Source organism: Myotis brandtii, unplaced genomic scaffold (genome assembly GCF_000412655.1).
Source record: "Myotis brandtii unplaced genomic scaffold, ASM41265v1 scaffold154, whole genome shotgun sequence".
In the NCBI taxonomy this organism is placed as follows: Eukaryota; Metazoa; Chordata; class Mammalia; order Chiroptera; family Vespertilionidae; genus Myotis; species Myotis brandtii.
This window is the reverse complement of record NW_005355584.1, coordinates 5,863,815-5,887,973: the sequence shown is the minus strand read 5'-3', so window position 1 is coordinate 5,887,973 and position 24,159 is coordinate 5,863,815. Positions and strand designations below refer to the sequence as shown.

Sequence of the window (24,159 nt, the reverse complement as noted above, 5' to 3'; positions counted from 1 at the left end):
AAAGCACACAATAAAGAAATAGTTGTGGGTCCACAGGCAGCTCTATCCTTGCATGGGAGGATGTCAGCAGAAGTTTGGGGACGTTCATTAAAGGGACACTGAGTGAGTCTACTGTTGGTGGTGGATTTATGTTCTGCTTTGACTTTGGTGAGGGTGACTGCAAATCAATGACAGCCAGTCCCAGTCACTCGGTGCCCAATTTAATGTTTGACTTCAACTTTACTATTGGGTTTGTATCATTGCCTTAACATACTATACTGTATTAGGCTAAATGAGGGTGTTCCATAACTCAGGCCATGGACGCTGTGCAGCAATCTGCAGTACTGTACCCCTAGTGCAGTGACATATTCTGGGTGAAGTCCCGGGGGAATAAGGGGAGGGGCTGAGGAGGATGTGGTTGAAAACCAGAACAGTGACATCTTCCCTTCACGTTTTGCTCCTGACATCTCAACCTGCAGGCCTTGCTTTTTGTGATCCTCTTAAAGCGCTGGGAATGCCATTTCACGTTGCACTACTGCCATCCATGTAGATTTTCATAGGGGGATGTCTCTGACTTAATTAGAGCCAAGCCACCTGTTGGTCCACTCATGTGGGTTCACACTTGTTATTTAGTCTCGTGTGGTCAGAGACAGTGCCCTCATTCATGGAAGGTGGGTCTGTGTATGGTCACATCCCAGCATTCACCGGGCGCTGGAACACAGCAGGTGCCCAATGACTAGGTGTAATGCATCAGTCCTCAGAGAGCCTTCAACCCTGAGTCCTTCCATACACAGCAGATGAAAACCACATGGTGGGCACAATCCAGTATCACTTTGTTACGGATTGTTTCAAAATTTAAAAAAGGGAAAACCTTTTATTTTCATTCCATTTGTGATCCTCATCTGACTTTTCCTAGCAGAGCAATATACATTTGTGGGGCTAAATGGACTTCTATGCCTGGGTGAAACCATGCAGGCTAGACAGATGGAGAGCAGCAATCATATCTGGGGAGTGGGGGAGGGGGGAGGAGAAGGAGATTGAAATGCATTATATAGATATGAAGGTGCTGCTCCTAGGGATGAAAAAAAAATTAGTTCTGGTAAAATAGAGAACTGACCTTCGCCCACCCTCAAATAATAAGTTGCATGCTATCTGAATCCTTCTGGAACAATTTAAACACTTGAAAAAAAATGGCTTGTTGTATTCTGTCTTAAATTGCCAAGCAAGCATGTTGTAAAATTTGTATAAAGGTGCCCTTTGTGCCATGTGAGGCAGACCCCGGTACTGTGAGGCCTGAACTTATGTAGCCTGAGAACCTCTGTTTGAAAAGAACACCAACATTCAAACACAAAAGAGCAACATCCCTGACAGGACTGCGGAAGCGGCTCCTGCAAGCAAGGCCCCTGAAGATGAAGCTTCCTTCAGTTCCCAGAGATCCACCCCAGCTGCTGGGCAGTCCTGATATAGGCAAGAGCCACAGGGTGAATCAAGGTGGGCAAATGGGCTCTTGGGGAACACCACACACAGACCCCTAACTTGGCTTGCGCACACCAGGTATCCACAGGAGGTCAGAAGCAGGTGTGATCAGCAAACTCATTGGAGTCTCTGCAACCTGGGGCCACAGCAACGTGGAAAAATGAAGCCAAGTGGTGCCAGGATATTTGGCATCATTCTGAGAGCCTTCCAGAAGGCTTTCGATGCTATGCCATTGTCTTTGCGTATGGCCAGATGTGTCACAGTATCCAGTAAAAGAAAAGGGACAAATTCAGGAAGAGGTTCAGTCCATGAAAAAAAGTAACATGGACTTAATAAGCCCAAGGAATATTTAGCCGAGGGGGAAGCTTAAAATATGTTTTTTCTTCTAATGCACCTCTATTTAGAGCTGGCTTGGACCAAGGAAGGAGAGACACATTGGGTCATATAGAACTATATTTTAGTAGATTGCTTGTTGTCTAAAAAGTGAAATGAAATAAGACATTACCGAGAAGAGCCACCAAATCAGCCATTGGCTCATGAAGGATACCACCAAAGGTGCCTGAATGAAAATCTTGATCTCTGCATGTCACCTATAAGACAGGTAGAAGAGAAGACAGGTGCTAACACTGTCGTTGCTGTAGCTGTAGCTTTCACATGGTGGGAAACACGCCCAACCAGTGTCCCTCAGGACTCAGGTGAGAACCCTGACATCGCTCCTCCTCCTGTCCAGTCACATGGCTCCCATGTCTTCTTTTCCCATGTGTCCTGAATCCCTGAGACTGACTAGCCCCCACCTATTCCACCTATCCAACATCACCACACTATTGATGGCTATCTGAATCCCTGAGACTGACTAGCCCCCACCTATTCCACAAACACAGTTCTATCCAACATCACCACACTATTGATGGCTACGTTATCATCTTCCTCTTGGTTTCACCCCGTTCTGTTGCTCACCTTCCTTCCAGGAAAATTCTCCTTCTGTGGTTTCTGAGCAAGTTTCTCCTCTGTATTCTTTTATTGCCTGCACGATAGTTAATGTCTCCCCTCGTAACTTCTCTTCTGTCTCCCACCCCCACCGCTTATTCTGGGGCACATTCTTCCTCTACACACAGAGCCCCAAGAACTAGCTCCCTGGGCTTCATTCACAGCCCCACACTCCTACATGTTCACACCTATATGTCTTATCCCCCTGGTGTGCTACTACTTTCTGAAATTCAGGTCTAGAAGTCAACTCAACACCTTCTGCTACGATGACTTCCTACCAACTCGCTCATTTCCAAAACAAGGAGAGTCCCCAGTCCTGTTAATTTGTTAATCCAAATGATCTTGGATTCCTCCTGTGCACACCATATCCAATCTGTTACCAAGGTCCGGTGAGGTGTTTTTTTAAATTGTCTCTTCAATTCAGCCCCTCCCATCATTCCTGCCCTGCTGGTCTTTCTCTGCCTGGTGCACCTCTAAGGTGCGACCAGGAATGTTTCCTCTTTCCTGTCCCACTGGGTTCCCACAGGGTGCAGATTATTAGTGTCCACATTGTCACATGAGAAAACAGACTAAAGTGGCTGAATAACAGACGATTTCCCAGGAGGGACTCTCTGATTCTGAGTCGTGTGCCCTGTCCCAGGCTGTCTGTATTGATGGAACAGGAGAAGGAAGCAGACTAGCTGTCACATTTAGCCATCACACAACCCTAGGGGCTTGTGGAAGGGTTTGCTGTGCTTACTTTAGAGGTAAGGACGCCAAGACTTGGAGGGTAAGGGGCCTACACAGGCTGTATGAGCCAGACTGGGATACAGGCCTCGCAATGCCAGTGCCTCTGGTCTTCCGTCCCAGACCTGGCAGGCAGGCCCCATGGATTAGGTACTGTTGCCCTCCCAGGAGCCCCAGCACCTGATCAGTAGGCTCTTACCCTCCCTCTCCTCCCCGCTGCTGCACCTGCCTCCAAATTCCACTTTCCACAGCTGCAGTCCCTAAATCTCTTGGCTTGTGAGTCACAAGCCGTCTGAATCCTGTCTGTAGAAAGATGCACAATTCACAGGCTCACAGTGGGGGCTTCATGAACCCCACACCCCGTCCCAGAACTTCCCAGAAGCAGGCAAGCATCCTGGGAGAACTCTGTGCTCTCACACAGCTTTGTCTCTATCCCTCCCAGACCCCAGGGTGGCTTCCTCCCAGCAGGCCACCAGGGTTTGCAGATACCTCCACTGTGAAGTAGCTGTTCCCTCGAGTTCCGTAAATGAGTGCTGGCCTCCTCTGGCTCAGCCACAGGTTATCGGAAATCACAATGTAGTCCACGCTGGAAAAGAACCTGTCCTTCTCTCTCTTGACAAGTTCCTCCAGGGCCACAGAACCGGCTTCTTCCATCCCTTCAATGATGACCTTGATGTTCACGGGGAGATCCTGAGTGAACAAGTCAAAAGTTGGACAAACCAATCTGTCAAAAACCGCACAGTCACCCACTCACCTTGTAAGACCCAGGGATAGTGTGTATTTAACATAAGTACAGTAATTATCACATGTGTTCAATATGTGAATTATTCACATTCCCAACATCTCTGTTACAGCAAAGAAGTTTCAACTAAGGTTGTGAAGGAGAGTTCAAGGTAATGCCCAGTGTACACATTCCACCGTGACCCACCAATTTAATGTTGATGAAGGATCTGGGGAAGGAATTCCTAAAAGCAGCGACATCCACACCACAGAGCTCTGCGGGGCTGCCCCAGACAGAGGCGCTTTCTTCCTTCTTCCCAAAAGGAATTTTTCAAGAAAGGTTACGCCATTACAAATCTCCTTTCTGAACTCATAACTCTGAGCCTGATAAATGAGAACTCTTTCCTTTGAAAGATTGGCTAATATTTAAGCCCTAGGATAATTTTTATTTCGAGTATCTGTTATTTTTCAACTATGAGTTCAATCTGCCTTTTAACTTATTCAAAGGCTTTGATCATGCAGCAGAATGGAACATGAGTTTTTTTCCAGTTAATATTAGGGCTCGGAATCACTCCTTTAAAATTTTTACAATGTGCCCTTCCCCCATTTGGTTTTGATCTTATTGTATCTCTATAATTTATAACTTCCTATCTCTGAGAGCCACATGAAGAGGAGAGGTCAAAGTCTCTTCCCGGAGCAGAAGACACACGTAGGAGACTCTAAAAGTGATTATATGCAGACAAACGGCAGCACATACATACTAATTAGCTCTAATGAGCAGGACCGACTGGCCAAAGATGAACAAAGGCAGGATGAGCAGAGGATTATGTATTAGAAAATGTGACCTTCCGCCATTCTGTTGGTTACTGTGGGGATAATGATTTGTTCAAATGTATCATTTGTGTACATTTCTATGTGTCTTAGGAAGTCAAGCTACAGTTCTGAAATCTTAATATTCAAAAGCTCTTTATTAACACATGACTGAGAAGTACTTGGAAAGCCTAAGATTTTCTGGCAAAAGGTGATTAATAAAATCCAAGCCAATGGCTACTAAGTGTTGGAGGCTGGGGCTTTGGTCTCTGCTCTGTCCCTTGGCACCCAAGGGACCTGCACAAGCTATTCCACCTCCAGGCAGCTCACTTGTCTCCCTGTGCGGTATGGGCACGGACAGCCGATCTGGCTCTGGGTGAGACGGTCCAGTGAGGTGACACACGGTTAGTGATCTGCACACAATACAGGGAAAAGGGGGTGAGAGGGCGGAGGGCAGGAGGGCACCAGGAAAGAAGCCAGCACTCATACGGCCCAGCACTCATAGGCACTGGAGTCCCTTGACTGTTACTTTGTTTAGTTGTCTCAATGCCCCGAGGGAGAAGTGATCATTCCTACCTCACAGATGAGGAAAAAAGAGGCTTAGAGAGAATTAACTGGCTTATGTGCTGTTTATAATTATGTAAGCTTCAGAGTTGAAATTTAAAAGCAAAGCAGATTTTGGCCTTTATATAGGAATTTTCATATAAATATTGCTTCCCTCCTCTTAAGAAAGAAGGGGGGAGGGGAAATAAATAGGGGGAGGGAAGGAAAAAGGAAGGAGACAGAAGAAGAAAGTCCAGGGAGAGAATTCTAGACAGAAAGGAAGAGAGGGGAGAAACCAAGGCCACATTAAACTTTCAGGCTGACCAATGTGAGTGTCAAGATCACAAGGCAATGTTTCAGTGGTCGAAGGACCTACCAGGAACCTATTCTAACTCAAACTCTCTTTCTTAGTGAGGTACAGCAGCTGAGTCCAGAGCAGTCACATGCCCTCTCCCCTTCTACTTATGTCTGGGAGAAAAGAAACTCACGAAAGAGAAGCCCAATGAAATCTCCTCCAGGGGAAGGATTTGGGAGCAAGGGGCGCCATCAAAGATCTAAGCCTTGGGCCTGGACTGGGATGGCGCCCGGGCCTGAGCACTGCTTCCCTGCTTCCTCCTAAAAGAGGCTGGATGGAGGCCAGCATGCAGGAACCCTGACCTTGAAGCTCCTTCTTCAATTTCCAGTGAACAGAAGTGCTTGATTCAGGGAAGTCATGCGAAGGAGAAGGTGGCTGGCTACGTATCCTTAAGGTTAGCCCCATAAAGTCCTCAGAGGGAGCCAAGGGCCAACACCCTCGTTTTTACAGGACAGGAGCTGAGGCCCAGGAGAGGCCAGGTCTCCTGCCCAGGGCCACACAGACCGACTCCTCTGTTTGGAGCCTAAGTGCATTCATCAGAAGAAGGGAGGGTGGTGTGAGATGAGACCACCCTTGTGAGACAGAGAGGAAGAGAGTGGGACAGTAAAAGACTCAAACCTGGGCCACCAACATATCCTCTGATGGCCCTAGAGAGGCAGCCCCCTACCTTTCCAGTACCTGTATGGCACACCTATGAAAACTACATTTCACAAGAATGGAGAGGCTTAAAGATTAAAATAGGATGTCACATGCCAGGGATCTCTATCTTGATCATTGATAAAATAGCTGATGTGTTGTTTTAAAGTGTATGTTTGTCTCTATTAATAAAATCAAACTTTGTGATCAGAAGGAGGAGATAAAAAATACAAGTTAAAGTAAGATAAAGGTGAAAAAGGCAAGTCCCAGTGAGAGTAACTTAGCCACAGGCTCATCATACTTTTTGTTATGTGTTTGTTTTTTCCATTTGGTCAGCAGCACAGGCTCAAGGTACCATGTTTGCCCCAGACCAGCTGGGCAGCTTTGAGCAAGTTCCCTGACCATCCCAAGCTCCACTCTCCTCATCTATAAAATGGGTGTGATTATCAGAGTACAGCCCTATGAAGACTGTTGGGAAGAGGAAAGGACAAAATTCAGGTGAAAGCTTGCAGCACAGTGAGGGATTCAAAGCATACTGCCTGTGCCATCATCATCATCGTCATCGTCATTGTCACTGTCACTATCACCGTCATTGTCAGTCATCATCATCGCGCTCCCTCCCCAACACCACTGGCTACCTACTTCCTCCAGGACTCGGAATGCGCTCATAGCATTAATCCACGCCAAAACAGGACCTTTGTTGTCTGTTGCTCCTCGTCCGTAAAGTTTTCCTTGAAAAATGGGGGAAGAATTTTCAGAAAAGCATGGGTACCTCTGCCAAGTTGAGTGAGTTAAAAACAAACGTTGTTTTATGGGTAATTGCTTGAACAGGGCTTTCTGCTTCCAAGAACAAATCTTGCACTGAAATCGCAAAGTGTGATTTCTTATGTATAGACAGTATGGCCACTAGCTAGACAGAAATGTAAGCTCACTTGAAATATACTGCTCCATTATGAGGTATTTTATCCAAATTCATGGAAAAGGGCCTGAGGATTTGTTACAGACGGTCATGTAATACAGCCTCTCATTCTGAGATTTTACAACTAGCAAAAGAATGAAAAAGGGTATCTGTAGCTCCATTAACCTTTCTTCTTCTTTTCTTTAAAAAGAAATTATAGTTGGTAATTTTAAAAAGAAAACGTTTGGCCAAGACAACTGTTTTCCTCACAGCCCAAGGACTCCAGCCTGGGGCACTCATTCACCCATGGGCACAAAGGTTCGAAGTTTCTTTCCCAAATGAAAGAAAACTGGCCACATTGGACCAACTTGTAGACCATGAGAGTGGCATTTACTTCATTCTTAACAACAGGTTAGACCTGGAGCCAGGGATGGGAGGCCCGTCCTAAATCCTTAACCCTGTGAGCATCCCTTATCCACAGCAGCACCAGCTCTGCGCACCAGCACGTCACTAACCATCCACTTCCGTCAGCGTGTAAGGGTCTGTGAGCCACCCATCGGCCTGTGTGGCCGGCTGCACGTCCAGGTGGCCGTAGAAGCACACGGTGGGTTTCCCTGGCTCATTCCCCAGCTCAGCCAGGATGACAGGAGGTATCGGGAGAGTCTGGCCATCAGGCAGCTGCAGGAGGACAATGGATAGCAGTTTTAAATAAATGCTGTTTAGTTCTTCCCGACAAATTCAAAGACATGATGTTAGGAGTCCTGCTTCTACCCCTGGGTCCTGGCAGAGCCCATACAATTTTCTGATCACCCTTTACCCAGCTCTAACATGGTACCACAAGACACTTTTAATTAAAACATGAAGCGTAATTAAAGCAAAGCACTTCCTCAGATATACATTGATAAACAGGAAACTTAGTTGAGCATGCTCTTCAATAGGAACTCAGACTCAACTACCTTGAATTGGGTGTCGGAAACAAACCGTTGGGAGACTTTCAATGCTAAGCCAGGCAGCACTGGGCGGTAAGATTTAAGATCGCCATTTGTGACTGAGGGGCAGTAACAGGCAGTGATTCTGATGAGAGGCTGGAGCCTCAGAAAGATGCCTCAGAGCTTGGGGAAGTTTGCAGCTTGCATGCAGGGTGTGAACAGCATGGGGGCCTTTCCAGAATGAGTCGCCTTCGTTCACCTCCTTGTGTTCCCTCCCACCCCCACCCAAGTCCTGACATGATGAGAAATCAACATGGCAACCTCGTTTGGGACGGGGAGGAATTCTTCATCCTTATTGGGTTACTATGGGTGTTTGTATTGAGGATCTTGCCACCACCACAGGAGGGCGTGGCCAATGCACAGGGAAGTGGCAGCTCATGGGGGAGGGAGGGACCACCAGCACCTGCTGAGAGCCCAAGTCCTCGAGGTCCACGCTGGCCCCCAGGCGCCGGAGCTCCTCTGCGGCCAGGGCCATCATCCTGAAGAGCTCTTGTCGGAGGCGGGGCACAGGTTGAACGGAGTCACTCTCAATGGCCACCCACTCCTTCAGCCTCTGTGAGGACAGGCCACAGGGTGATTAGCATGACACAGCACAGGAGGCACAGAATCCCAATGTCCTTCATTTGACCTTGGTATTCAAAAGTCACTGGCCAAGCTGAAGGTGTAATCAGGAACATAGAAGCCAGAGCTGGCTGGGTCAGAAGAATGGGACAGGGCAGGTGGGTGGAAGGCTGTTCTCCCAAACACCGGGCCTGTGCCCCTGTGGGTTCACCAGGGTTGTGAAGAAGGGCAGATCCTGACCCACCCTTTCTGGTTTTTAGCACTGAGAGGCTGGCTGGCCATGCCCCCGCCAGGACTGGCTTCCCACCATGCCCTGAAGGCCTCTGGACCTCACAGAGCACCCAACTTGATCCCCTGGCGGCTTCAGCAGGCTGCAGGGCTCCTTGGCACCATCCTTAGCACTTAGGTTTTGTGGTCAGCCCTGCCTGCTCCTCCAGGACCCTCAGGGCGGCAGGCAGCCTTAGCTCCTAACCCTGGTCTGCCCATCAGAGTTGGACTTGGAGAATACTCCGTACACTTTCTCAGCCTCAGCTTTCTCGTCTCAGGTTATGGTGACTATGAGGTTGCGATACAATGGGAAATACATATTTTTGTCTTTATCTCACCTGTTGGCCAGAGCTTCTGAAACTTTCACAACTTCCTAAGCAATGGAGGTGCCAGGGTCATCTTCAGTTCTAATATTTACTCTCGGCCTCAGGTTCCTAACACAGAGCTCCTAACTCGCTTGGAATTTCCTGGGCGAGAGCAGCATATTTTGTTGTAATGGGGCGACTATGGGTGGCTCCCAGTGGGGAGGGGTCACCAGAAAGTCTGAGCTGTGATGAGAGGTCTCGAACTTTCAGCCCCAGCCCTCCACGTCTGGAGGGAAGAGGGCTGGACACCGAGTTAATACTCATCATGCCATGTGATGAGGCCCCCCTAACATCCTGATTGCTCGTGGTGGGGAAACCCACTCACCTGGGCGCAGAAGTGAACGAAGTAGCGGAAGAAAAGACGCTTTCCCTTCAGGGAGGACTCAGGGAGAGATGGTGCCTGAAGACTTAGCTCAATGCCGGCCCCAGGGGTGCTCAGGGAAGGCCAGCCAGCATGGAGTTACAATAATAATCAGGTGCATCTCAGTGTTGGCACGTGAGGGGCTTATCCTGGGACAGCAGTCTCACCAGACACCACTCGTGTCTTAGTGACTAACCCTGGACTCCCCAGTTTATTCCAGTTGGATCTTATCCTGGCTGTAGCATCCCAATCCACACAGCCCCCCCCCCACACACACACGCACTAATTCCGACCTACATGGGAACCCCCACTTGGGTTTTGAAAATGCAGTGGGCCCTAACTGGTTTGGCTCAGTGGATAGAGCGTCGACCTGCGGACTCAAGGGTCCCAGGTTCGATTTCAGTCAAGGGCATGTACCTTGGTTGCGGGCACATCCCCAGTAGGGAGTGTGCAGGAGGCAGCTGATCAATGTTTCTCTGTCATTGATGTTTCTGACTCTCTATCCCTCTCCCTTCCTCTCTGAAAGAAAACAATAAAATTTTTTTTTTTTTTTAAAAAGAAAGAAAATGCAGTGGGCAGCAGGGTAAGTTAATACTCCCATGTGAGGCAGGTCCATGAAGGTCAGGCTTAGGAAAGCGGCTGGACTCTCGGCATTGTGCTTTAGCACCAAACACAGAGGTTTCACATCTAAGCGCCAATAAGGGTCCTAACATTGACTGGTCGATCAAATAACCACACACTGAACACGTGTGCGGAGATGACATGGAGACGCAGGGCGCAGAGTTGGCGAAAGCTCAGGGAGTTGGGGCCGCGGTGGAGGCCTGGCCTGGGCGGGACAGAGAAGTGAGGAAGAAGAGGGACTTGCAGGGAAGACTGAGTCCAGCCCTTTCCTGCTTCCCTCCCAGGCCTCCTTCCATCTCCCGCCCCCAAGTGATGAGATAGGAAGAAAGCAGAGGGTTGCCAAGGAGAAGAAGATAAGTGTGTATCACATGGACTACAAAACAACAGCTCTGACACTGAACTTGGCAGAACTCTGGACTGACAGCTGCTGCAGCCGGGAGGTGTTACTCTGGGCTGGTGTCCTTGGGAGGTGAGTTTCAGCCAGGAGAGGGCCTCAGCGAGGGGACCACGGCCACCTGAGGATGGTTCCCAGTAAACGTGAGCTCAACATTTGCCACGACTCCAAGACAGCCCCCTAGAGCAGTGGTTCTCAACCTTCCTAATGCCGAGACCCTTTAATACAGTTCCTCATGTTGTGGTGACCCCCAACCATAAAATTACTTTCGTTGCTACTTCATAACTATAATTTTGCTACTGTTATGAATCGTAATGTAAATATCTGATATGCTATATGTGTTTTCCGATGGTCGCGACCCACAGGTTGAGAACCGCTGCCCTAGAGCAAGTGTGCTGGAAAGGAACAGACACCCCTTTCCGGAGGAATGGTTGGGAGAGATCTCTTCCCTCAATCTAACAAATAGTCACGATTTTAATTCAATGAAGAATCACAGGCATTTTAAATGGAATTAAGTTGTCAGGCAAAAATCCCCACATCTCCCAGCAAACCACCATTCACCCAGACACCAAAAGGGATCTCATGCAAGTGTCCCGCCTGTAGTTTCTCCAACCTGCACAAATTCATCCTGATGGAGATCCATGTACCGGAAGACCTTCTCGACCAGCCCGGCGTGGGGTGAGGATGGAGAGGACATGCCTCCCAAAAGCAGCAGCAGAAGAGCAAGGAGAGCTGATGCCTGTGGGCAGGCACAGGGGAGGAAGCAAAATAAGTACCAGGGTTTGGACTTTCGACCTTGCAAACACTTCAAGAAGTCTGTTCTCCGATACAGCTGCGTGCAGTCACTCAGGCTAAAATAATACCAGGTAGTAGAACAGGAAATCTATGTTGTGCTCCGTTTCCCCAAGCGCTTCCTTTTCAGTGCTAAAGGATTGTGATCAGACAGAAAGCAAGCTGACAAGCTTGTCTGGAAGCAGCCTTCCTCAGTCTGTTACTGTGATCGTCTTTCCCGTTGGTTGACTTCCCCTTACGTCAAACCACACACATATGGTGTGAAGGGCAATGTTTCTAAGGGAGAGAAGTGTGACGTAATTTTTAAAATAGTAAAATTTGTATGTGTGATTAGCCACTCTATTAGAAAGAATATTTTGTAAGGACTGCCTAGAATCCCGGGCAGCGTGAGGGGTTTCCTCCATCAGCTCCTGAGGCTAGAGCACTTTAAAAAGAAACATAAAAGCATAGTGTGATAAGTAACATGGAAGAACTAAAGATAATTTAGACGCTGTTGGCCACATTCCCCGCCTGGGGCCCCCTGGTCCACAGCTCGCTCCCCTTTCCTCCCACCTCTCTGACCTCTGCTTCCCTCCCAGATGGCCCCTTTCCTCCCCTGGCCCATAAATGTGAGACTTGTCCATGACCCCAATCTTTTTTTAAAAAAATATATTTTATTGATTTTTTTACAGAGAGGAAGGGAGAGGGATAGAGAGTTAAAAACATCGATGAGAGAGAAACATTGATCAGCTGCCTCCTGCACACTCCCCACTGGGGATGTGCCCGCAACCAAGGTACATGCCCTTGACTGGAATCGAACCTGGGACCCTTGAGTCTGCAGGCTGACACTCTATCCACTGAGCCAAACCAGTTAGGGCATGACCCCAATCTTTGCCCTCCACTTCCCCCTCCTCCCCACACCCTCTTCCTACTCATCCCTCCACCCTGTGGTAGCTGCAAGCTGGGTGCAGAGCAGAAAACCAGAGGGCAAGACTTCCAGGCTCAGAACTAACTCATCATCGTCTTCCAAACCAACTCTTCCTTGTGGATTTTTGCACATTTTGAAGCTAGACTTTATTTTTTAGAGCCACTTTAGGTTTAGACAGCTTCCTTTCTAGGCCTCCAGCCCTGGGTACCAACAGAGCCAAGGTGAAGATGTGTGTCTAGACCAGCCGTGGGCAAACTACGGCCTGCGGGCCGGATCTGGCCCGTTTGAAATGAATAAAACTAAAAAAAAAAGACTATACCCTTTTATGTAATGATGTTTACTTTGAATTTATATTAGTTCACACAAACACTCCATCCATGCTTTTGTTCCGGCCCTCCGGTCCAGTTTAAGAACCCACTGTGGCCCTCGAGTCAAAAAGTTTGCCCACCCCTGGTCTAGACTATAAAGAATTATACAGTCAATAATATAAAACAAATTTGAATAGACAGTTCTCCAAAGAAAATCTACAAATGATCAACTAAGTACATGAAAAGATGGTCAACACCATTAGTCATCAGGGAAATGTAAATCAAGTAATGAGACACCACTTCATACCTGCTCCCCTACTCCTATGGTTAAAATAAAAAAATCAGGTAACAACAAGTGTTGGCAAGGATGTGGAGAAATTGGAACCCTCGTACACTACTGGTGGGAATGCAAGATGGTGCAAATGCTTTGGAAAACAGTCTGGCAGTCCTCAAATGATTAAATATATGACCTAGCAGTTCCTCTTAGATATGTTTTTAAGGAAGATGAGAACATGTGTCCACACAAAAACTCAACAGGGATGTTTACAGCAGCATTATTCATAATGGCTGCAACCCAAGTGTTCATCAGTGGATGAATGGATGAACAAAATGTGATGTATACATAAGATGGAATATTACTCAGCCATGAAAAGAAATGAATCACTGATACATGCTACAACATGCATGAACCCTGAAAACATTATGTTGAGTATAAAAGAACTACATATGGTATCAGTCCATTTATATGAAATGTCCAAATAGTTAAATCCGGAGAGACAGAAGTAGATTGGTGGTGGCCTAGGGCTGGCAGAATTGAGGGGAGTGACTGATGATAATGAGTAGGGGGATTCTTTGTGGGATGATGGAAGTCCTAAAGTTCATTTTGGCAACGTTTGTGCAAGTCTGAATATACTAAAAACCATTGAATTGCACAATTTAAATTGGTAAATTGTAAGTTCCGTGAATTACATTGCAATATGGTCATTATAAAAATAATAACCATAAATTTTAACACTTGTTCAAAAGTATAAATATAGTATTGAATATGAAAAATGTCTCGAAAGGAAGCTAAGAAGTGGGTAAATTCCAGGTAAAAGTGAACCCTGCTTATTCATAAGCGGGTTAAGAATTTGGTCCAAAAGATGGCGCCAATGAGCCGCCCCTGAGCATCCTTGGCCTCATTCTGATGTGAATGAGGCTGGATCCAGCTAAACTCTAGGGGTTAGGGTTAGGGGCTGCAAAAAAAAATCAGGAGGAAAGGACTCTAGAGGACTGACAGCAGCAGAAAAGAAGCTCTGAATGCCTGGGAAAGGCTCTTTGAAATGGCATAAGCTATTTTTTGTAGGCAATCCATATAAATTAATATGTGAGCTGCTACTTTTATTTTTCATGCATTCAATTTCCACTAAAAAAATGATTTGGTGCTCCTCTCCAATGAAAACTAAAATGGGGCAATTTGAAGAAAAGGAAGCCACAAGAAAAGAAGGCAAACAGCAATTTTAAGGAGAAAGAATGGTTTGTATTTCAGCGGGAGCCCCCCACCCCCACCCCAACAGGAAGGGCACACGCAGCTTCCTGAAGGATTGTCCCTGGAGGTGGGTCCTCACACAGGGTCTGCAGGACTGCACTTCCCCACAGTGCCCGCAGAGTGGACTGAGCACCTGTGTCCCTTTGCCGCAGAGATGGGCTGTGGACACTGATCCTGCCTGTAAGATCCTGGGTGGGTCCCCGCATTGCAGACATACTCACTTCTCCAGTCTCCCACACCCCTTTCTCTTTCTGTTTCTTTTCTTGAGTTACAGTCACACGTGACTTAGAATTACTGGTAATTGCACAACAGCAACCTGGAGACTGAGAAGGGTTATTCCTGGCAGAGGTGCTGGAGGACAGGAAGGTGAAGGGGGCAGGGAGAGCTGGAGGCCCAGTCCTAGTGTTATCTTGGCAGAGAAGGTAACCCAGCCCAGCTAGAGAAGCCCACCTTTGGGACTCTCACAGAGGAACCCGCCCCCCCCCCCTTCCCCCAATAAGATTCTGTTAATTCCAACTCATTGCTCTTAGATTTGTAACAAAAGCCCTAAGTGCCCCTGCACTAAGCCTTATTTTTAAATACTATAACTTTTAAGACTTTCTGAAGGCGTGTCCACATCCTCTGTGGTGGACCCACCCCCATCCTGTCCTTCTCCCAGTCAATTCAGCTTCAAACCCAAAAGCCTCTCCTCCCACAGGGCTGGCCTCGGGGTCTCCTCCTCTCCTAGCTCTCACCAACAACCAGGACAGCTAGATGGTCTGTGTGCTTAGCTGACAGTGGCCTCAACATGTCACGGGCTGCCTGAGCCAATGACACTTAGGACACTTCTATCTCCTGCCCTGAAACCAACAGGCATCCGACAGGAGGCTGAGTGGGGTGTGCTGTCAATAAAGCCCCTCCTGCACCATTTGCTGCTGAGCAGAATAAAGAATCCAAATGAAAGTCTTCCTGCCCCCCTCACTGAGCCTCGGCTAGGCCTGTTCCCTGTTCCTCCCGTACACTGTAGCCAAACCCTTTTCCACCTCTGAGAAACTTTGTGCTGGGCCAACTTGGATGCCAAGACCCCACTTACCAAGTCACCTAGAGTCCCATGGGATTGCTTTACGAAGGTGCTCTGCCCGGGACTGAGCTGATGGGTTTGTTATAATGCAGGAAACATGCCTTATTGGTTTATCTCACCATGCTGGGATTAAAAATAAAAGCCGAACCTCCCCTCCCCCCAACAGCCTTTCTGGATTCTGTTAATTCCCCCGCAGAGCTGGGCTGAGCCAAGCATTCCTAAGCAGATGAACTCTGGCAGCCAGTCTTGAAGAGGGAGCAGTCAAGGCGTGGCTTTTGGAGGGCAGCCTGGACAGTTTCCAGCAACAGAATTCCCCAGAAAGTCCCAAGAGCTAGGAGTTTCTCCACCATCCTCTAGTCAGGGTCTGACCGGCAGTCTGACCCAAAAGAAGAGCTTAGCTCAGGCTCACTCCTAAACCCAAGGTGAAGCCCACCCCCCAGGTCCAGATGGCTGGAGACAGACATCACCGGATAAAGAGGTGCAGGAGGAGCCCCGCGCAGTCCTGGGTGCAGGTAGGGCTCGGAACCAAGCTCAGCTCGCACTGACCGCTGCCTTGGTGTCCCCTGGCCTGGAGCTTCAGGCTGGACACAGGCACAGAGCACTGCCCTGTGCAGCAGGAGGCCAGAGGTCATGCATGTACAGCATCCAGCCCTTCGAGGACCCTGCTTGGATGGTGCGCCATCCTAGGGGCAGACAGCTAGTCTGAGGACTATGCCACTGACTGCACAGGTGCAGGCCAGTAGAAAGCAGCAATGTCAGCACGTGTCACCTAGAAAGGACTCTTGAGGTCCTTTTGCTTCCCTCCAGACTGGCCAGTGATCTGGGCTTCCCCAGACTCTGCCCTGGCTCTGCACCACCTCTGGAGCCTACTGTCATCTGCAAACATGACAATCCTAACCAAAAAAGAATAAGTGATGCCCAGCCGGTGTGGCTCAATGGTTGAGTGTCAACCTATGAACCAGGAGGTCATGGTTAGATTCCTGGTCAGGGCCCATGCCTGGGTTGCGGGCTCTATTCTCAGTGAGGGTCATGCAGATGGCAGCTGATCAATGATTCTCTCTCATCATTGATGTTTCTATTTCTCTCTCCCTATCCCTTCTTCTCTGAAAGTCGAACTCCCAGTCTAGAGGATAATTTGCATTGAAGTATGGTAGCAATCATCTCAGTAGAAACTATAGTTTAACTCTAACCCTGTTGTTTGGCTTAACAATAGAAAAGTTATTTTGATTTTCTGGATTGTATAAATCATCCCATTCGATTGAATGACTATCCCATTGATTGTGATCTTACTGGTTTTAGAAAGCACATTTTTCCTTCACCTGGGAAGGACAGCACAGTTATCCCAAGGTCAGAGGGCTCTAGACCCAAAACTGTAATTTAGATAACATGCCTAAGTTTAACCCAGGTTACCCAAGGGCTCTAGATAATGTGTTTATAACATGCTGTTTCTGCTTCTGTAAACTGCTTTTTGCAAACTAGGTTCCTCATTCCAGACCCAAGGGCTCTAGATAATGTATTTCTGTTAATTCAGTGACCCCAAGACCCAAAACTATAATTAACATGCTACTTCTGCTTCTGTAAACTGCTTTTTTTGCAAACCAGGTTCCTCATTCCAAACCTTGAGATGTAATCAATACCTTTGTGATTTTTTGTCTATATAACCCTGGAGCTGCGACCATCTGGTTACTATGAGATTTGGGAAAGCAAAATGGCCCCTCATAGTCCCAGATTGCAATAAATGTGACTCTTTAATTCGACTTCTTGAGGTGTCCTTCTCTGATTTGCAGGGTACATTACAACAGAGTCTCTTTAAAAAACAACAACATCTAACCATCCTTTTAAAAAAAAAAAGTGACATGGCCAGAGGTGCCTGTTGCTTCTCCCACAGGCAGGTCTCTAACTGCGGTGAAGTCACATAGAGAGGTGTCACCACTGAGCTGAACCCTGAGCTCCTCCAAGGCCTGCATTGTCTTTGGCTCTGAGCCTGGGACAGGGCACACACGCTTCCCTTTCGAGGGGTGAGAGGTGTGAACCCCAAACCATAGATGGGGTGCAGACCCTGGAGTCAAGACCCAGGGCCAGCTCAAGGTCTTCTAACTATGCTTGGGCTACAGACACTGCCTTTGCTTCCTTCTTTTAAATCTCATTTGTGTGATTTGGGTGTAAAAGTGTCAGCAGGATAAACCTAAGGTGCCTGCAGGGGTGGCTGAGTGATCTTGGGGACAACAGGTAAAATCAGGTGGCAAAACAACAGAGAGGCCATCGAGAGTGGGGGGAGGGGCAAGGCAACGGGAACTGAGCGGCAGAGGACCTGGAGACATGGGACAGAGGAGGGGTGGCAGGGAGAGGACAGTCAGAGAGGAATTGGTGGGCAGAGTTCTGCGGGCTGGTCCAGCTCCCTCCCACCTTCTGGTGGTGGCCGGTGGTCCTTGGTGCTCCGTGGCCCGGAGCTGCATTGCTGAGGTCTGTGCCCTGGTTCACCCGACCTACTCCTGTGTGTGTCCCTGTGTCCTCTCCTTAGAAGGTCACCACCAGTTTCTGGATTATGGAGTACTCCAGTCCAGTACAACCTCATTTTAACTAATTACATCTGCAAAGACCCTGCTTGCAAGTCAGCTCAGGTTCCGAGGCTCCACGTGGACATGTATTTTGGGGGCATGATTCCCCCAGCACAACCTGCTCTTTATTTCCTTGTCGTTACTAATATTCTATTATTTGTTCACTTAATATTCTCTGCCTCACTCACTTGAACTTAAGCTGGATCATGGCTAGACCGTGTTCTCCATATTCTCACGTCCTAAGAGTTGCCTTCCCAGTGGTCGGCAAACTGCAGCTCACGAGCCACATGCGGCTCTTTGGCCCTTTGAGTGTGGCCACGAAGTTTCAATCGCACTGTACGTGTGCACCTGCACGTGGTATTTTGTGGAAGAGCCACACTCAAGGGGCCGCAGTTTGCTGACCACTGTCCTAGACTAAAACCCCAATTGGTGTTTGCTAAGTGCACAATCTTGGAGGAGACATCAGGAGTAGCTAATGTTCACCAGTGAAACGCCTTCTATTTCAACATTGTGCAGAAAATGCAAAATGTGTTGACAAACAAAACTATCTAAGCTGTAAGCATGAATAAGGGGGAAAAAAAAACCCCAAAATTTAACTGAGTCAGATGATTCTTCCTCCTAGCAGTCTCAGGAGGCTCCAGCTTCCTGACAACACCACTGGGGCTTTGTTCATTGTCCTGCCTGCCTGGAGTCCTTGCTTCTCTCCACCACCCAGAGCCTCCCTCCCAGCCCCCAAGTCCTTCATCAGCAAAGCCCAGCAGCCTCTCTGCACCCCCCTCCCCAATCCCACACATTCCCTGGCTAGCTGTTCACTACCCTCTTCCCTATTTTCTTATTCCTTGATGCTCTCCGCTTCGTCACAATGGGTCTGACTGATATACTCAGTGCTCAGCACCCATTTTCATTTGTGTTTGTTTATTCTGTGAAATTCTTAGTCATTCTCTCTTCTGATGTCACTTCTCCACCATTTCACTTTTTTTCTTTTTGTAGACCTCCTACTACAGTTGGAATCTTTTGATCTATCATGTATCCTTCCATTCTCTGATCTTTTCTGTCCATTTTTTCTCTGCTTTCTGGCTAAATTCCTCAGTCATGTTTTCCAGCTGATTCATTCTCTTTTTGATTGTGGCTGGTCTAGAATGCACATGAACTACTGAGTTTCTCAATAACGATTTTTCATTTTCAGGATTTCTAATTGGTTGTGTTCCATGTCCACCTATTCTCCACTCACATCTGCCTGCCTCTTCTCTATGGTCTTAGTCCTTCATTTATCCCGTGAAGGTTGTAAACATATTTCATTCACATCCATTTAAACATGTTCTACTGTTTGCATTTCAGTGGCAGTAAACTCACTTCCCAATTAACATTGTGAGCTTTCTTATTGCTAATCTGATATTATTAGTCTAACGTATACTTTTACTAGTAAACTGCAGGCTCCGTCTGAACACCAGTTGTATTCTCCGCCGCTCGGTCATTATTTCTGTGGAGAAATGCTGTGGGCGCCCAGCTGTCACCTGCAGGGAGACCCAGCCAGTCCTGGTTCTGGCAGTGGTGCCGGCTCTGCTGCCCTTTGTGCTGGGTCCCTGTGACCCTGTGGCAGCCTCATTTCTAGGTGCTTCTGCCCTGCCCCCATCTCACTCACCATTGAATGTTTTTGTTTTGCTTTTGTCCAGTAGAGATATTTATTACGTTTTTGAGTCTATGTCTTTTTAATTAGACATTTAAAGTATGTGTACTTGTGCTGATGGAAGTGGATGGGAGGTTTAAGAGTGAACTCCTGAGCGTTGATCTGAAGTCCCTGCAGTGACCTCCCTTCTGGGCTTCTGGGAGGCAAAGTCCCCGGCTGGGCCGGAGCCAGCTGCAATGTACAAGCTCAGGGGTGTGTGTGTGTGTGTGTGTGTGTGTGTCCACACACTTTCCCAAAACGAGGGGAAGCAGGATTGCTTAAAGAGGAGAAAATCTCCCTTAAAAGTTTGTGTGTCCTGCCAGTATACCTTAGCAGGCATAGAGGCCCAGGTCCCAGAAATCCTCAGGCTCCAGGACCAGGACATAGGACTGATGGATAACTGCGGCCCAGCAGGGTGAGCTCAGGGTCCGGACCCAGGTGTGAGGCGGGCCGGGGTGCTGGGCGCCGCCGGCAGCGCACCTGCAGGGCAGAGTGTGCTGTGAGGGAACAGGATGCCCCAGGCAAACTGAAGGCTGATCCCTATTAGAACAGGGGCTCCTGGCCATGCAGGGCTCCCCCCTCCCACAATCTTCAGAAGCTCCAGCTCTGCTCATCCCTCCCTTCTCTTCTCCTTTTTCAAATCCCTAATCCCTCTGGATGTTCTGGATCCCACTCTTTGGGGGTCCATGGGGACAGTCTCCCAGCTTCCTGTGCTGCTGCTGGGAGCTGCATGTGCTCCCTGTCAGTGCCATGCCTCCCAAAAGGCACCTCTGTCCCAACCAAGGAGCTTCTGAATGGGGCGGATTGTAATTGCCTGAAAGAGCGATTGAGAGGGTGGACACTGAGGCATTGTGGGCCAGCAGGGAGAGGTGCTTGGGGACAGAGGTGCTGGCATCCTGGTGTGTAGGGGTGACCTATATCCTGTGCATGGGACTAAGGCAGGAGTAGAGTAGGGTTGTCCTTACAGTCCTGCTCCAGCATTTCCTTGACCTGCCTCCAAATGAAGATACCCCACTTACAGTCTGGGTGCCCAGACAGGGTCAGAGGACTGAGGCTGGACACATACCATCTCGTGTCTACCGGTGACGTCTCCAGGAGCCCCCTCCCCGCACCAGTCAGTCACCCAAACGATGATTATGTTTCATAAAATATGTCTGCTTAAAATTAGTTTCAAAATATTTTTGGTAACTTGAAACCTTAAAATTATACTCAGTTAAGTTAAATGATGGATATTCGATAAATATTCAGATCATTTCTAGATAAGATAAAATACTGAAACATTAATTTCTAAACGTAAGTTTATCTATTTTTGGCTTCTCATTACAGAGACTAAATGTGTTCTTTGGCCATATTGAAAACTCTAGTGCACCACTATTGGATCTCAGCCCTCTCACTGTCTGTGAGGTGGTGTGCTCTGCCTGTAAACTAGACTAGGTCCTGGAGTCTTTGAGCTTCCTCCAATGTCTGGCTACAACTCTCCACACTAATGTTACCAATCTTCTCTTGCCCCTTTTCCTGAAGCCCACACTGAAGCTGGGCAACTGGATATAAACTCCAGAGGTGTCACTGCAATGGGTCACGGAGGGACAACAGTACACGGTGGCCCTCAGCAGTCACATTTGGTGCCTGCTGCTGTGAGGGCCACTCTGGACGTTCACTGGTCCACCATGACATCCCAGAGTCATTGAACCCACAAACCAGGAAATTCATCAAAATCACCCTCACACCATTGTCTAAAGATGCTTCAAGCCCAACACCTAGAAATATTTGTTTTAAATTGATGGATTTGTTGTTCTACTCATTTATGCTGTTCTATTCATTTGTTGTTCTATTCATTGGTTGATTCTTGTACGTGCCCTGACCAGGACCAAACCAACAACCTTGGTGTATCGGGATGACATTCTAACCAACTGAACTACCTGGTGAGGGCTAGAAATCTTGACCGACTGTCCTCTAGACTAAAAAATGGAGTCTGAGGTTTGTTCTAATCATTAATGTTTATTTTTGCTTCCCTGGGAATGCTTCTTATTAAATGAAGCACAGGGAGATTAGTGGTCGCTCAGGGCTGGGGGCAGGGATGAAGAGCTAAGGGCACAGGGTTCCTTTCTGAGATGAAAATATCCTAAAATCAACCATGGTGATGGTTGCACACATCTGTGAATGGGGTAAAAGTGATGCAATCATACACTTAAAATGCAGATTCCTAGGCCCCACCCCAAACTAATGTTTGGGATTGGGGTGGGGGAGCAGAGTTCAGGGTTTAGTGAGAAAGGCACCAATTGTACCTGCATGCATACTATTCTCTCACCCTTTGTATTCAGCAGCTAGGGGTTCTGCCACAGTTTTACTAATAATATTGCTTTCTGTGTGAAGAAAAACGGAGCACAGACAAGTGTGCTATGGAAGGTCCCAGTGCACCAGAGAAGCTGCCTGGGCTTCGAGTCCACACTGGCTGCCACCATCCACCTAGCATGACTGTGTCCCAGCACTAGGAAACCACTTGAAAAGAATGCCACGTGTTTATAAGAACAGGTAGCCACCCAGAGCGCACCGTAAACCACCTCTACATGGCTCCTTTCCCAGAAGAGACAGTGGCACCTGAGAGCACTTCTAAGCAGCAGCAGCTCATGGACCTCATGCAGCACCTGCTCTGTTTGCCTGGCGCCTGCATGTTACCCCCACTCTTTGGGCAAATACACGTCCAGCACTCTGGTCCCTGCTCTCCGAACACCTGAGGGCTCACTCACCATTCTTCCCAGTTTGGGGTCCATTGGGCAGGATTTCCGAAGCCTCTCGCAGTTCCCTTGGACCTCAATGAAGAGCGGAAGAGGAAACCTCACCAAGGCCCTCAGCAGTCACATTATATACCGCGTTGCAAATGCTTGTCTGTGCTCCACCATCTGCCTCAAAGAAAGACAAGGCTGGGATAGTGGGCCATTCACATTGGAAAACAAAGATGCTTCAGAGGCGATCAGCCAATTTGGGGGAGGAGAAACAATGAGTCTCTTATGCACAGGCATGCAATGAGGTAGTGGCCTGGAAGTCATCTGATGTTACCGAAGGCCATTGGGGCCACTCAGGCTGTGCATCACAATCCAGAAGCATCACTGTGCATGTGTGCAGGTGTCACCCTAAGAGTGAGTGGGTGCATGGACCCAGGCCAGCACAGTTGAGATAGAGGTGATGTGAATGATCACTGTTACCTTGAACAGTTGGCAGAGCCCTGCTAGCAGCTAGGTCGGGGTTACTGGACATGTGTTGGGTTGCTCAGGCTGCCACAAGTGGGGCAGAAACCCTCTGTCTCACATTCTGGAGGCCAAAAGTCCAAAACCAGGGTGTCCTCAGGGCCTGTTCCTCTGAGGGTAGTGAGGGAGAGCCAGTCCCTGGCCTCCTTCCTGGCTTCTGGCAGTCACTGGCAATCTTGGGTTTGCTGTCTTCAAATACATCCCTGATTCCTGCCTTCATTTCACATGGCATCTCCCTATGAGCATATCTCTGTGCAAAACTCCCCCTTTCACAAGAACACCAGGCATCCTGGAGTTGGGCCCAGGCTACTTAGAATGGCTTCATTATGACTACACCTGCAAAGATCTATTTCCAAATCATCAATCTGAGGTGGTGGGAGACAGAACTTCAACATACAAATTTGGGGGGATATAATTCAACCCCAACAGGCTGTGAACTTCCAAATTCCCTAGCCTTTTATGATTTAACCAAGGAAGCAAGACATTTCCACAAGAACTAAAGGTTCACTCCCAGGATAGTCTAAGGGGGTAAAAGTCCTTTGCTGCTACAAGCAGTAACACAGGAAGGTTGAGATGGCAAAGGCCCCTATGGACTGGGATCCCTCATGACCAATTCCCCGGAGAGCTGGCACAGTTGGACAAAAAGGCAAAAAGATGACAGTTAATTGGCTACAGCTGCCTGGAAGCTCTAGTCTATTTGACTGGCTGCCAAATGCCTGTGGATATGTGCACCTTCTGAGACCAGAGACCAAAGACAAGATCAAAACCAAGCTCTTAAAACAGAACAAGACAAATGGCATAGACAAAGAAAACCAGACCACTCTAGGGGGAACAGGACCAGCAGAAAACAAGAGTATTCAATATTCAAACCTTTACCAGAACCATGTTTGCTCAAGAAACTACTTTCACAAATTTTCTCCTGCTAATCCAAATTTAGAAAGAGGGGAAGAAAAGATTCTTACCCCTCTTGCTCCACAGACCCCACTTTCGGGGATTCTGGGGGTGCTGACACAGGAAGAACTCTTACTCACCATGTGCCGACCTATGTCAGATGCCCAGGGTCTCATCCGACAGTCCCAAAGTGACAGAAAAATGAATTTTCCTTTTACCCTTCTAAGTTCTTTGGGCTGGACTAAATGAGCATATTTATTAGGTATGTCTGATGTCTCCTAAGAATGAGACCTGAGGATAAATCAGGCAGTTCAGGCTTGTGTGCCCTCTAGAGCTAAGGAGAAGAGGAGGGGTGGGTTTGGAACTTCCAAGGGCAGGAAAGTAATTCACAAGGAGATGGAAGAGAAAACTTTGGTAAGTAAATGTTTGCTGGGCCATCTTGAACAAGGGAACACAGAGAGGACTTTGGTCAAGGGCTTGCCAGGTTCCTTCCTATCACAGGTAGTTCATAATGAA

General features: G+C 47.9%; 1 protein-coding gene across 2 annotated transcripts in view; it reads right to left on the bottom strand.

The window, feature by feature from the left end:
- Positions 1 to 22,436, bottom strand: part of CNDP1 (carnosine dipeptidase 1 (metallopeptidase M20 family)) — a 29,717-nt gene extending 7,281 nt beyond the window's left edge. The window contains exons 1-7 of one of the 2 annotated variants that reach the window (XM_005861572.2): positions 22,255 to 22,436; positions 11,302 to 11,427; positions 8,523 to 8,672; positions 7,646 to 7,808; positions 6,875 to 6,963; positions 3,658 to 3,858; positions 1,961 to 2,045 (exon numbers count right to left, since the gene is read on the bottom strand). In XM_005861572.2, the coding sequence (XP_005861634.1) occupies positions 1,961 to 2,045; positions 3,658 to 3,858; positions 6,875 to 6,963; positions 7,646 to 7,808; positions 8,523 to 8,672; positions 11,302 to 11,427; positions 22,255 to 22,278 (838 nt within the window). In that variant the 5' untranslated portion in view covers positions 22,279 to 22,436. Of the gene's footprint in view, positions 1 to 1,960; positions 2,046 to 3,657; positions 3,859 to 6,874; positions 6,964 to 7,645; positions 7,809 to 8,522; positions 8,673 to 11,301; positions 11,428 to 15,295; positions 15,429 to 22,254 lie in introns of those variants that run through there. The other variant, XM_005861573.2, reaches the window with a different exon arrangement.
- Positions 22,437 to 24,159: the final 1,723 nt, after the last annotated feature.